The following is a 12,939-nucleotide window of genomic DNA, read 5'->3' as shown; positions in this document are numbered from 1 at the left end:
CAGTCCAATCACACATACATCCCAAATGAACTTGATGTGTCAAATAACACATCAAGTTCAGCTCATTATTCATAGTTTATAAAAGTTTCTGTTTAAAGAAGCCCAGCAGAAAGCTTAGTCACTGAATGAATGCTTCATGAGGAGCATTCAGTCCTGAAGCAGATGGCAACAGTACAATCCCTTCTGTTGTCCAATTGACTTTACAGTAATCCCTCATACTCAGCGTACATGTAGTAACAGAAAAAAAACTCATTTAGCAAGAAGGAACCTCCAGCAGAATCAGAACCTGGCTGATCACTGGTCAGTGATCAGCCATGACCAACTGGAGGTTTGAGAAGACAGAGGAGAGAAACAAAAAGAAACAGAACCAAAGATTCAAGAGTACTTTCTGTTAGAGAAAAGGTAAAACGTTAATTAAAATGACTTTAGGTCGAATGCTATCCAATTATTATACTGAAGACAAAGAGAGATTAAAAGAGAATATTTCCTAAAAGAAATCGGCATGCAGTCATATGTATTATTTGTGTATACATACTTGGATTCAATTTCAACTGAATGTCTGATGATACTATAACTCCAAACAAGAAAACACATCCTGACAGTTTGAACATAATCTTTATGAGGAGTCACGTCTGCAGGGAAGAAGTCCATCTGAGTCTCAGCTCAGAGACAAACACCTTTTATCTCCATGAAACTTTATATTTGCTCCTCCCAAACTAAAGACAAAATCCATCCACAGTTTGTTCTTCATTCCATAAACATGCAGCATCAGGGAGAATCCCCACCTGTTCTTTGAGTTGGAGTATCTCAGCTGTTGCTGCTTTTAGCCGGCCAGCATCTCTGTCCAACAGCTCCTGGTTCTCTGCAAACCACTGCAGTTTGTTCTTGAGAGCTGCCACCTCCTCCCTGTGCTGCTGCAGACCCTGCAGCTCAGATATCTCATCTGAAACACATCAAACCAGCAGTCTGTCTGAAAGGACTCTCAGCTCCAGGAGACCCAGGGTTCGAGTCAGATGATCAGATGATGTAGATGTTTATCATGCAAACAAGTTTAGGACTAATACAAAGGCCAGCCATGAGCTGCTGTGACCTGAGGTGGAGAAGGTCTGCACTTTGGCCAGCTGCTGCTCTTGTTTCATCAGCTGCAGCTCCACCTGCAGGGACTGCTTCTCCTGCTCAAGCCTGCTGTTCTCCTCACACAACCTGGTCTCGTTCTGCTGCACGCACGCACATGCACACACACACGTTATATTATATTATGGAAGATGACTGGGACCAGCACCATAGAAACACTTTATCCACAACGTTAGAAACCTGGAGGGTGTTGATTTGAGCCAACAAGTCAGAGATGCGTTTAGTGTGATCCATGACGCACACAGGCCTGGAGGTTTTTCTCAGCTGCTCCCTGATGAAGATGGAAATCACAAACATTTTTGTGAGAAAAATCATTTGACAAAAATAAAAGAGATAAAGCTCTCACAGCTCACTGCTCTGCTGAGCAAACAGTTACCTGGTGACAGCCAGCTGGCTGAGCAGCTCCTGGTTCTCATTAAACATGGCCTCCTGATTGGCTTTACTCCTGCTCTGTTCAGCCTTCATCTCTACATACAGCTTCTCATTCTCCTGTAAGACACATTCAATTTTACTGCACATTGGATAGGCCACTCCAGAACCTTAATATGCTTCTTATGGAGTCACTCCGAAGCACATCATATCCTGGCTGTGTGGTTCAGGTCATTGTCATGTTGGAAGATCCAGCCACGACCCATCCTCAATGCACTAACTGAGGTGAGGAATCAGCCCAGAACTACATAACTGACTACTGGTCAATGACGTGAAAAGAGCTGGCACCTCTGTTTCCAAAGTTACTGTGGGTAATATACCAAGACGTCATTGTTTAAAATCATGCATGGCACGGAAGGTTCACCTGCTTAAATCAGCACACGTCTAGGCCCGTCTTAAGTTTGTCCATGACAAGGCCTGTCACAGTAATCAATAAATCAATTAATCATACGATAAATTAAAACAAGCTCAATAATTTCCATTGGCATGATTTATTGATTTCTCTTTTTCTCTCTACCAAAAACAGGATGATTTCATAATTTATTTTATTTGTTGTTTCTGTTGTTTTCTTGTGTTCTTGCATTCTTTTGTCATTACCATTAGTAGTTGAAAATGGTCTCAAAACAACAATATTATCATTTACTGCAAAAACCTCTGGGACAATGCATCATCCAGCAAAATTTGTTATTGTGACAGGCCTACCCATGACTATTTTGATGATCAAGAGGAGTCATGGGATAAATTTTGGTCAGATGAGACCAAAATAGAACTTTTTGATCTTGAGGTGCATGCACACCAAAAGTGTTTCGAGCGTCAGGCGCGTTTGGTTTACATTCAAAGTGTAAGTGGAGGTGCATTGAGGACCGTTATGGCGCGTTTCGAGCGTCTAGCAAGGCGAGATTTGAACAGTTTGGAGTGTTTTGAGTGTTTGAAGCATCAAGAGCATTCAACAGAAAACAATGACTAGAGCTGACGTGTCTGACATGCCCTCAACATGCCTCCACATAGACTTTGAACGTAAACCAGACGAGCAAAAAGCTTGGTGTAGAACAAAATTTCAAGCGCTGCATTCAAAGTGCACATGCGTCGAACTTGAAGTGTCAGACGCATTTTTGACACGTGTAACACTTTTGGTATGAACGCACCATTAATTCCACTCTCTGTGTTTGGAGGATGAAGAAAAACAGCCCCCCAACCTACTGTGAAGCTTGGGGGTGGAAGCATTATGCTGTGGGGGTTTTTGGGGGTGTTTTTCTGCACATGTGACAGGACGACTGCACTGTATTAAGGAGAGGATGACCGGTGCCATGTATTGCGAGAATTTGGGGAACAACCTCCTTCCCTTCCTTAGGATCACCTAAGGAAGGATGTCACCTTGAGGCGTATCAACGCCACAAGGTGACATCTTGCATGGAGCCCCAGTCCAAGGGAGATTGACAATCATGTTTAGCTTCTTCCATTTTCTAATAATTTCTCCAACAGTTGATCTTTTTTTAGCAAGCTGCTTGGCAATTGCCCAGTAGTCCTTTCCAGCCTTGTGGTGGTCTTCAATTTAGTCTCTTGTGTCTTTGGACAGCTCTTTGGTCTTAGCCTTGTTAGTAGTTGGAGTCTTACTGATTGTAGGTAGTGGACAGGAGTCTTTATGTAGCTAACAACCTAAACAGGTGCTTCTAATTTAAAATAATAAGTGAAGACGAGGTGGACTTTTTAGAGGCAGACTAACAGGTCTTTGAAGGCCAGAATTTTTGCTGATTGGCAAATGTTCAAATACTTATTTGCAGCAGCAACACAGAAATAAATTATTTATAAAAAATCAAATTGTGATTTCTGGATTTTTTTTTTTTTTAGATTATGTCTCTCACAATGAACCTAAGATGAAAATTTCAGACCCCTCCATAATTTCTAAGTGGAAGAATTTGCAAAGTCGAAGGGTGTTCAAATACTTATTTTCCTCACTGTAACAGCAAAAGCCTCGGAGTATTGACTGCAGCGTCTGTAGAAAGGTCTGCTTGGACTAGGACCATGAGTGGTGTTAATGTGATGTGCTTCAGTGACAGACTTCTTTCATCATTTCATAATTTGAATTGTATATGCCTGGATTTATTATGTCTGCCTCCTTCTGGTGCAGAATTATAATGCATGTCTCATGTCAATAAAAAGTAGATGAAATGTGACCTGTGTTCAGACTGCAGACTAAATGTGTTTTATACACCTTTTTTGGTCTACATGACACAGAGATAGAGAAGTGGCTGACTAAACCCATGAGGAAAGGGAATTAAAAACTAAATGAGAATCAAGCCCAGGTTAAGAACAGATATTAGGACAGGTTCAGGAGGAATGGTTAGGAACAGACCTGCTGGTAACCTTTGATGAGCATCTCCTGTTCTTTCATTTCTTTCTCTATTAGCTGGATTTTGTCCTCAGTGGCAGGATCTGCAGCCTCCAGCCATCTCCTCTGATTAGCTTCCTCTGCACTGCGCAGCTGAGTGGAACAAAGCAAACATTCACAATTGCATGGGAATAAATGGGGATTGAATATCACAACAGTCCTGACTATGTTAATTTCCTCACTCTGTGTGTTTGGAAACTGGTTTCCATGAATAAAAACCTAGCTGGATGCTTTTAACTGCAAAGCGTCTGCCAACACTGTCATTATAACCCAGTGTTGTTATAATAAGAAAATAAAATAAAAATTATAGCAAAATCTAGACTTATTTCATGTGACTGAGGTCAAACTGTTGTGTTCACAGCCAAACAGACTTTAAAAAGAAACTGGAAGAAAAAACAAAAAAATTACCAAGTTGCTCCGATGTGTGTGTGCGCGCGTGTGTCGGCTGGCTACCAGAAGGAGCCACTCTGATGGAATGAACAATTATGTCATGTAAACTGGTATTTATGTGAGTAAATATCAGCTGGTGAGTGCAGGTGAATACATAGAGGAATGTTTCTGTCAGAAACTATGTATTCTAATGTGAAGTGTGTTTTGCACCTTGCTCTGCAGCAGGTAGTTCTGTTGTCTCAGAGAGTTGATGTGCTCAGCATCATCCTTCATCATCTGCAGCTCCTTTACCTTGTGGGCCAGCTGTGCTCTTAATGCCTCAATCACAGAACTGTCCTGGATCGTTTGGAAGTCAGAACACTAACTGAAGAAACTCAACACAGGCAGCATAAACCTGAGGTAACCAGCAGATCCAGCCCAGACTGATTGATTTTGTGTCATGTACACACCATGGCCAAACTGTACTGATAAGAGCAGGTGAATACATAGAATACATGATATTCACTGTGGTGAATTGTTGTCTTACTGCGAACTGAGGAGGGGCTTGTGTACAGCTGCAGTCCTGAGGCACAGCATAATGGAGACTGCTGGTGTGTATCTGCTGCTCGAGAACAGCCACCAGGGACTGAACGGATGCCACCAGCTCACTGCTCACCCTCACACCTGTCTCTACTGGCCAAACACACCATATGTTCACACATACAGCTAACAGTACCATTATAAAACAAACATATCGTTGAGATGTTCAGGGACAACAGTGACCTGCAGCAACTCCGTTATCTTGTTCTTGTTTTTTTGTGGATTTGTTTGTTGAGGGGGGGGCTTTGGGTGTGGGAGCAGCTTTGCTCATCTTCCCAGCTGCCTTGCTGTCCCCGAACCTGCCTCTGGACGGAGTGAGAGGAAGCTTCCTTTCAGACAGCATGCAGGAAAGGAACACAGAGGAGCCCTTGGATGTCTGTGAAGAACAGTGTATAAGCAAACTGAATTTCAATACGTGCGAGCATTTGTGTATATGTGTCTGCTTTCATAGTTTAGCCTTCCTCACAGTTTTTTTTTTTGTGTTGCCAACCAGTGACAGAGTTTGGGGAAAATGTTTATTCTGGTCCTGCATCAGTCTTTCCATGTCCTTCTTGATACTGGAGGTCAGGTCAAGGTTGGGCGGTTCTGTGGTTCTAGAGTAGCTCTGCCCAGGTTGCTTCAGGTCCAGCTCTGACGGAGTCACACGTGGGAACATCCTCAGTTCCTGACTGAAATCAGTTCATCAGATAGATATGGCCATCATTGCTGATTAGATAAAAGTACAGTAAATATGGTTCCTAGACAGCTGCTTCATATTTTCCAGTTGGTAATTAGTGTGTTTATATGCTGCCACTTCCATCCATCCATTTTCTATAAACCCTTGTCCCTTAGTGGGGTTGGGAGGTGCTGGTGCCTATCTCCAGCTAATGTTCCGGGCGAGAGGCGGAGTACACCCTGGACAGGTCGCCAGTCTGTCGCAGGGCAACACAGAAACAGACAGGACAAACAACCATGCACACACACACACACTCACACCTAGGGACAATTTAGAGAGACCAATTAACCTGACAGTAGGCCTGTCGCTATAAATGATAAATCAATTAATTGCACAATCAATTAAACCTATCGACCTCATTTTAATTATCGGCTTTCTCGTTTCTTCCTGCCTTTTTTCTTTCTGTTGATGACACTGAATGAAAAAAGGCTCAACTCCAGTGCTCTCCACTGACCCTCCCTTCCCATTTCCTTAGTGTAATGTCCAGCGCACATTACACGAGTTGTCGGCCGACTGTCAGCCCATTTTCAAAACCTGAGAGACCACACATTAGCCGACAGAAATCCTAGGTATAATGGTTCAATCGGGTTCGTCATGCCATGTGGTGTCCAGCCACATGGGCACAAAATAATGACTACAAGTCCAGTTAACTCATTTTAAAATCGGGCATTAATCAATGCTTTACTAGAATCTACCTGTGATGCATGTGGATAGAGTCAGCGTAAAGTTCTGACTGAACGAAAATCATTATAACCTATTTATGTCACGTTAACAAAGAACAGCTGAAAAGTTACCAGGTTTATCAACTGTGGTAGCAATTTGGCTCCAACTCCTCCCCTTGTTATTTCTATATTCTTTCTCGAAATGTTGAACAAACATTAATGTTGTTTCCACATATCATCTCAAATGTCCGCTGGACTTCAGATTCCCTTCGTAATTTCCCCTCAGAAAGCATGGAGGAGAATCCGGGCTTTCTGATTGGCTACCTGTCACATTCAACAGGCTGCCTTAAGCTCCCAGTCGGGGAAAACCCCCGATTTAGATCGGAGCGGCCACGATCGACGATCTGCCATAACACACCACACACTGCAGGACGAAACCAATAGCGACAATATTGGAACGCCCAACGTTCTAAGGTAAAATAGGGACAAAAAATCATGTAGTGTGAACTACTGCGTCAGGATGTGCCCATCTTCTCTATTTAAATCTAGTGATTACTGAAGGCCAATACAGTATACAGACTTCATAATCTGCACTCTTTTGGTTGAATGCAGTATTTATTTCCACTTTGGCTTTATGTTGTTTAGTTTTTATTCAAGTACGTTTTTTGTTAATGGAGACTGAGAATCCATTTTATTTTTGTTTTTGGTTGTTTTGTTAATTTAGTTAATCAGTTTCAGTGTTATGTGTTCTTTTGAAAATAAAGTGCATCTACCTATGGCAGGAAATCACATGTATTATTAGTCATTTCCATTAAATCAGTGTCGACTGGTCTTGAAACAATATTATCGTTTATCGTAATATTTTTTTAGACAATCACTCAGCAAAATTTGTTATCGTGACAGACCTACTTGACAGTCATGTTTTTGGACTGTGGGAGGAAGCCGGAGTAACTGGAGAGAATCCACCATGCACAGGGAGAACACGCAAACTCCATGTAGAAAGACCCCAGGCCGGGAATCAAACCCAGAACGTTCTTGCTGTAAGGCAACAGCTCTACCAACTGCGCCACTGTGCAGCCTGCTGCCACTTCTATAACTATTGATCGTTTCATGAAATTAAAGCATATAACCTGATGCATGTGTATTAAATCTCCTTTAATGTTTGAAAGGGAGATTACAAACTCCTTTAAGATTGTTTAATACTTGTGTATTTACATAGCTACACCTAAGATGGTTTATGCAGTTCAATAATCAAGCAGTATTGCTTGTGACGCTGACTGTTCTTTCTTTGTCGACATCAATAATAATGGGACTACATTATACTTTATATCATGGCTCTAGTTCGTATTGTGTGGTAACTGTTTAATGTTTGGATGTAGAAGTCCATGGATCTAACCTGACAGGCAGAGTAAAGCCTCTGATGTGGTCTTCTGCTCGTATAGGCCTCATCAGCTCCTCTGCTGTGGGCAAATCTGAAGCATCCAAACAGAGACATCACAGCCTGGAAATTTCTAACCATCTCCTTAATCAAGAGAATCCAATTCTGACGACTGCTGTGGAAAATGCTAATCAAAAATAAGAATGTGCATTTTTATTTTACTGCAGAAAGTATGAAATGAAAATTTCAGATTAGACAACTTAATTTTAATTGTAAACTTGCAACCCCAAAGTGGGACAAATTCCAGAAAGTTGACTCAGACACTATTTGGGGGAATGTGGAACAATGTCCACACAAGCATATAACAATTTATATGTTTGTGTGGAAAGAACAATTTTACTCTTCTTTCAATTTCCACTGTCCTCCAGTGGAAATTGTGAAATTGTGTGTCTGTCTTCCAGACATCTTCAAAAAGCCTTGCACCCAAAATGGTCATTTAATAGCTTATAGAATCACATGCATAATGATGTATTATGGGAAACATCTAACCAAGAACTAAATGTACATTCAAAAAAATTTAAATGGGCAAGAAGTTAATTATAATTGTCAAGAGGACATCTGTTAAGAACCCTGACTGAGGCAAAAAGTACTAGAATACTTTAACATGGGATCTAAAGAGAATCCTGTTGGTACAAAGATGACAGTCCCACATACTGAACTACAGATGTGAAATATATTGGCTTAAACTGTGTGACAAAAAAGAAAAAAATCAGCTGAAAGTTTATGTGAGAAGTGGTGTCTGACCTGAGTCGCTGGTAGAAAAAGGCTGTAGAGTCTGCTGAGCATGCTGAGGAAGAGACAGAGAGACTGGCCTGCTGGTCCTCCCTTCATCCTCTAGAGGGAGACAGCGGTGACCATCGCAGCCCTCCACAGAGTGAATCTGTCTGTATGCTTCCTGAAGTGCCTCCACGTCTGACCCTCCACTCTGTGCATATAACTGGCCTGCACAGAAAGCACATTTAGATAGACTACACAGCATTCCTGATATACCAATCATAATCATAACATAAAGTGTCTGATAACAAATCAGAATGAAATTAGAATGTTTCCCCCATATTCTCCATACTATATTACTATTACTATTTTACTATTCTCCTTAACTATATTTTTGTGCACAAAGCACAAAAATATAGTTACAGGACATTCTCTTAACTGAGAAAATTTGAAAAAGCATTTCCTCCATTTTAAGAGTTGACTTCATGTTGATGTTAATCATTGGAACTACTACAGTGCACTCCTCTATAGGAACAGCTGTTAACAGTATAATGAGATGCATTACTGCAATGATGTGCTGAATGCAGTGTCAGAATGAGCAGGGACTTCTTAAAGAGACAGATGCTCAATTTCAGGGCGTCAAATTTATTTTAAATCATGTTTGATATATGCAGCATTTTCATAACAACTGAAGGTAACAGTTACTTGTTTATGCTACAAAATGGTACTACATGTCTGGAAAATAAATAATATTGCCCATTTAAGAAAACTGTTTATGAAAGTGTACAATTAAGTTGAGTTGAGGACTGTCAGGCACTCAGCTGCTCTGGTATGATGGGATGCTGACTCCTCAGGATCCCATCAGACCTGCTGGCTGTGGCTACAGTGAGCGTGGCTAGTCAGTTGTTTGCTAGTCAACATTGCAGTCAAGAGAGGAAACCAGGGCTGGACACCATTTCTCTTGTCAGTCAGACTGTGGCTCAATATTCAGATGTTTTAGAAATTTCTACATTGCTATTATTAATATACTTAATTAAAATAACTTTTTTTAGATGACATGCCTATGTTACACTACCTCTATCTATTGTCTCAGTGGCATCCTTTCCACTCTGGATTACCAGGGTAATCCAGAGAGTTATAGAGAAAAACTGAGAGAAATGTTGGTGAAATAACCAATATTTCTGCAACGTAATGCAACGTTTTGCTGCATTATGTGTTAGGTGGTTTTTGACACAGAAAAGCTTCAGTACCAGGTTGGGACCAGTTTGACTCAACTCAACGTTTTGATGCATTGAACTATTCACTCTGGCTCCAAAGATTGACCATACTTGGAAGCATTCTGCCCTAGTATTATCTGACATGTGAATATATGTCAGATATAACTGGTAAAAAGGTCCTGGAAATGGGCCAGCTGTTGAACATTTGACAGTCACACCTAAGCAGTGAAATATTCATTCCCCTACCTCTCGCAAGAGCTGGGGACAATTTAGAGTTCTGTGAAAGAGAAAGAAATGATGATTAACCCAAACAAATGAAAAGAAATGCAGAAGTACTAAACTAAGGACTTATTAGCATACTGTGATTATTCCAGCAAGTCATGCAGATTCATTTTCATGACAGAATTTTAACAATTCTAGCCAATTGCTGGTCAATAAAACAATAACAATATCTAACCTAGCAAAAAAAATAGCAATGATCAAGGTAGACTTTTTTTAATCAATAAGGCAGATGATACACATAGTGTACCAGGCAGTATGCTAGGCAAGTATTTGAAGAGATTGCAACAAGTAGTGGAAACTAATTATTCTTCTTTCAGTTTCTGTTCATACAGATACTATTGAGCTACTACACATACTATATAGTTGATAATGTGAAAAATTATAGTGGATAATTATGGAAAAAGAGAAAAAAACTGTGAAATGTTTTGGTCTCCATCACCTGGCTCAATTACAGCTCATGTATTCATGTGCATAACTTGCGCAACTATTTTAGACAGTACATTTTAATTTGTTGAAATGTTTGCATGATACACAAGATACACGATGACGGTGAAAGCAACACTGTATTGGCTGCTGCAGCTCTCTGTCATTTGACAGATACACCTAAGCAGTGTGTCTCTGAAATGACACACTGCTGAGGTGATATTTCACCACTGATCTGAAATATTAGTACAAAAATACTACGATGATCAAAGCAAAGAAAAAGAGGACATTTTTCTCTTGGATTTTGCTCTCACATGATTAACCACAACCAAACTAAAACAACTACTGAACCAAATTCTCAACATTTTACATCAAATCCCTTTTTTTCCCTCAGATTTTCGATGTAAGGACAGTTTGCTTGAGATGTCCAACTGGTTGAGACAAGACAAATGTCACAGTCAAACTGGTGCGTCAGAAAGTGTAGTGGTGATCAAATCTTGGACTCAGAAGCAAGTACTCCAGTGCTACCAAGTAGCACTGGAGTACTACTCGGTAGTACTCCAGTGGACTGTACCTGTTTATCAAAAATGACTGCTAGATAATTGGAAAGAAAGCATCCAGATAAGACCATCCCTAGAACATATAGACATGTTCCAAATTATCCAGCATCATCATACACTAACAATGATGAAAACTGTGTGTGGTATGCTTTAGCTTAGCTGCTATTCTCCATTTTACATGTGCGGATCATTTTGATCTAGTAGGGAAACTCTCTGTTTTTAACATTTTAAAAACAGAGTAGAAAAAGTGATCTCATTAACATTTCATAATAAAAATCTAAAAGGGGATTTATAGCTACAGCCATGCATAATGCATCTTAGATGAAGACACATAAATGTATAATATAAGATATAGATATAATATAAGCAAGAAGATAAAATAGGTAGACAGTGAATTTTCAAACCTTCGTTTGCGACTCTTTTATGCCACCCTCATCTTCAAACTCTTCACTGTTTTGTGGGTTGCCAGAATAGGCTGAGAGAAAAGAGAGATGAGAAAACCCAGAGAGACTCTAACAGGGTTGTTACTCAGAACTGCCCTCCTACCTGAAGACTCTCCCACAGCTTCTGCTGCAGCAGAAGGCTCCACTGCTGGCCCATCCTCTTTCCTACAAGGAAACTATTTCATTGATTTCATCAACTCACTCAGCTTTACCAAGGAACCATTGTCACACAAATGGCTGTGTCATCATGCTCAAAGGTCAAAAAATGGTGCTGAAAAGTATTGTTAGAACAGTCAAATGACAGGTTTGTCATTTGATTTCTGTCAAATCCCCTGTGAGGAGGTATGTTCCCCCTATGTTCCTTGCACAGCAAAACAGCAGAACATACCTTCCACACAGGGAAATCTTTTAAATTTACAATGCATTCTGTCTGGAGAATGTTTACAAGATTTTTTCAGTGTAATTAATGCCCTTAGCTGCTTCCATACCTGAGCTCAGTGGCAAAGGTAGAACGGCTTGAATCCAACTCTCTGTTCAGCTTGGAATAATCTATAGCTGATGAAGTTCCTGCCTCTATCTGTGCAAAGAACCTGGCTTTCTCCTCCTCCTCCTCTAGAGTGTCCAGGCCCATAGCGCTCATGTTCCCACCTGGTGTCTTCGATGACTCTGTACAAAAACAAAAATCATCAGAAGGAAGTCTGAGCCATTCTAGTTTCCAATATTATTGCAGTTAATTTTAATTTCCCACCACTGATAAAGAACGGTCTATAGACAGTTGATTCTTTATCAGATGAACCAATGCCTCTTTCCTGAGAATGATTTCAGACAAGTTATACATGTTCAGTGTTTTTCTAATAGTCATGAACTTTAACATAAAGCTCCTTGACACCTTCAGAGTGTGTAATCTAGTATTTGGTTGATTAGTTTCTTTGACACCTTAAGGCAGGGGTGTCAAAGTCAAATGGATGGAGGGCCAAATAAAAAATTTAGCTACAAGCTGAGGGCCGGACTGATCGAATGTTCATTGAAATTTTTTTAAATGACGCATATAGTCTAGTGAACCTAATTGAACCTACTGAAAACCTAACAAATATATTCCAATATGATCAGATAGATAAAGCAATATTTTCTTATGGCTCTGTCAGTAATCTTTAATTTTCAACAGACACAACTGAAATATTTTTAAAATATAATTGGATTGAAATACAATAAAATAAAGTGCAAAAATCTATTAATCCACATATGTCAGAGTCAAGGCATTTAGATGTGTCGCCGGCGACACATCTAAATTTGCAGTACCGTAATTCCGCCACACGTAGCGCTAAGTGGAAAAATTCCAACGGTTTCTGAAAGGGGAGACGTTGCACTTTCCAGCAAGTATCGGGTTAATACGGTAACTTCGCAGCTGCAGCTGCACTCGTTTAATAGACGGTATATTTCGGCAATAACTTGGTGGATATTGAAAGTTCCGGTTGTTATGGATACATGGGTAAGTACATAATCTCACAGAACATTTAAAGAACTACTTACAGTTCAAATAAGGAAGATATTTTTTTTCAGACGG

The 12,939-nt window shown here is 40.3% G+C and overlaps 1 protein-coding gene across 5 annotated transcripts in view; it reads right to left on the bottom strand.

Annotated features, from left to right (window-relative positions):
• Positions 1–12,939, bottom strand: part of cep162 (centrosomal protein 162) — a 61,427-nt gene that overhangs the window by 13,022 nt on the left and 35,466 nt on the right. For 3 of the 5 annotated variants that reach the window (XM_088013598.1, XM_088013601.1, XM_088013602.1), the window contains 15 exons: positions 11,864–12,041; positions 11,479–11,540; positions 11,337–11,407; positions 9,914–9,944; positions 8,481–8,678; positions 7,695–7,770; positions 5,388–5,589; positions 5,105–5,297; positions 4,869–5,014; positions 4,553–4,678; positions 3,917–4,045; positions 1,511–1,623; positions 1,315–1,405; positions 1,091–1,217; positions 786–943 (listed from right to left, as the gene is read on the bottom strand). In XM_088013598.1, coding sequence (XP_087869724.1) covers positions 786–943; positions 1,091–1,217; positions 1,315–1,405; positions 1,511–1,623; positions 3,917–4,045; positions 4,553–4,678; positions 4,869–5,014; positions 5,105–5,297; positions 5,388–5,589; positions 7,695–7,770; positions 8,481–8,678; positions 9,914–9,944; positions 11,337–11,407; positions 11,479–11,540; positions 11,864–12,041 — 1,901 coding nt within the window. The remainder of the gene's footprint in view (positions 1–785; positions 944–1,090; positions 1,218–1,314; positions 1,406–1,510; positions 1,624–3,916; positions 4,046–4,552; positions 4,679–4,868; positions 5,015–5,104; positions 5,298–5,387; positions 5,590–7,694; positions 7,771–8,480; positions 8,679–9,913; positions 9,945–11,336; positions 11,408–11,478; positions 11,541–11,863; positions 12,042–12,939) is intronic. The other 2 variants (XM_088013600.1, XM_088013599.1) reach the window with 2 other exon arrangements.

The sequence above is a fragment of the Poecilia mexicana genome, unplaced genomic scaffold (assembly GCF_051168715.1).
Source record: "Poecilia mexicana isolate PSO_F unplaced genomic scaffold, ASM5116871v1 scaffold_16, whole genome shotgun sequence".
In the NCBI taxonomy this organism is placed as follows: Eukaryota; Metazoa; Chordata; class Actinopteri; order Cyprinodontiformes; family Poeciliidae; genus Poecilia; species Poecilia mexicana.
This window is presented reverse-complemented; position numbering and strand designations above follow the sequence as displayed.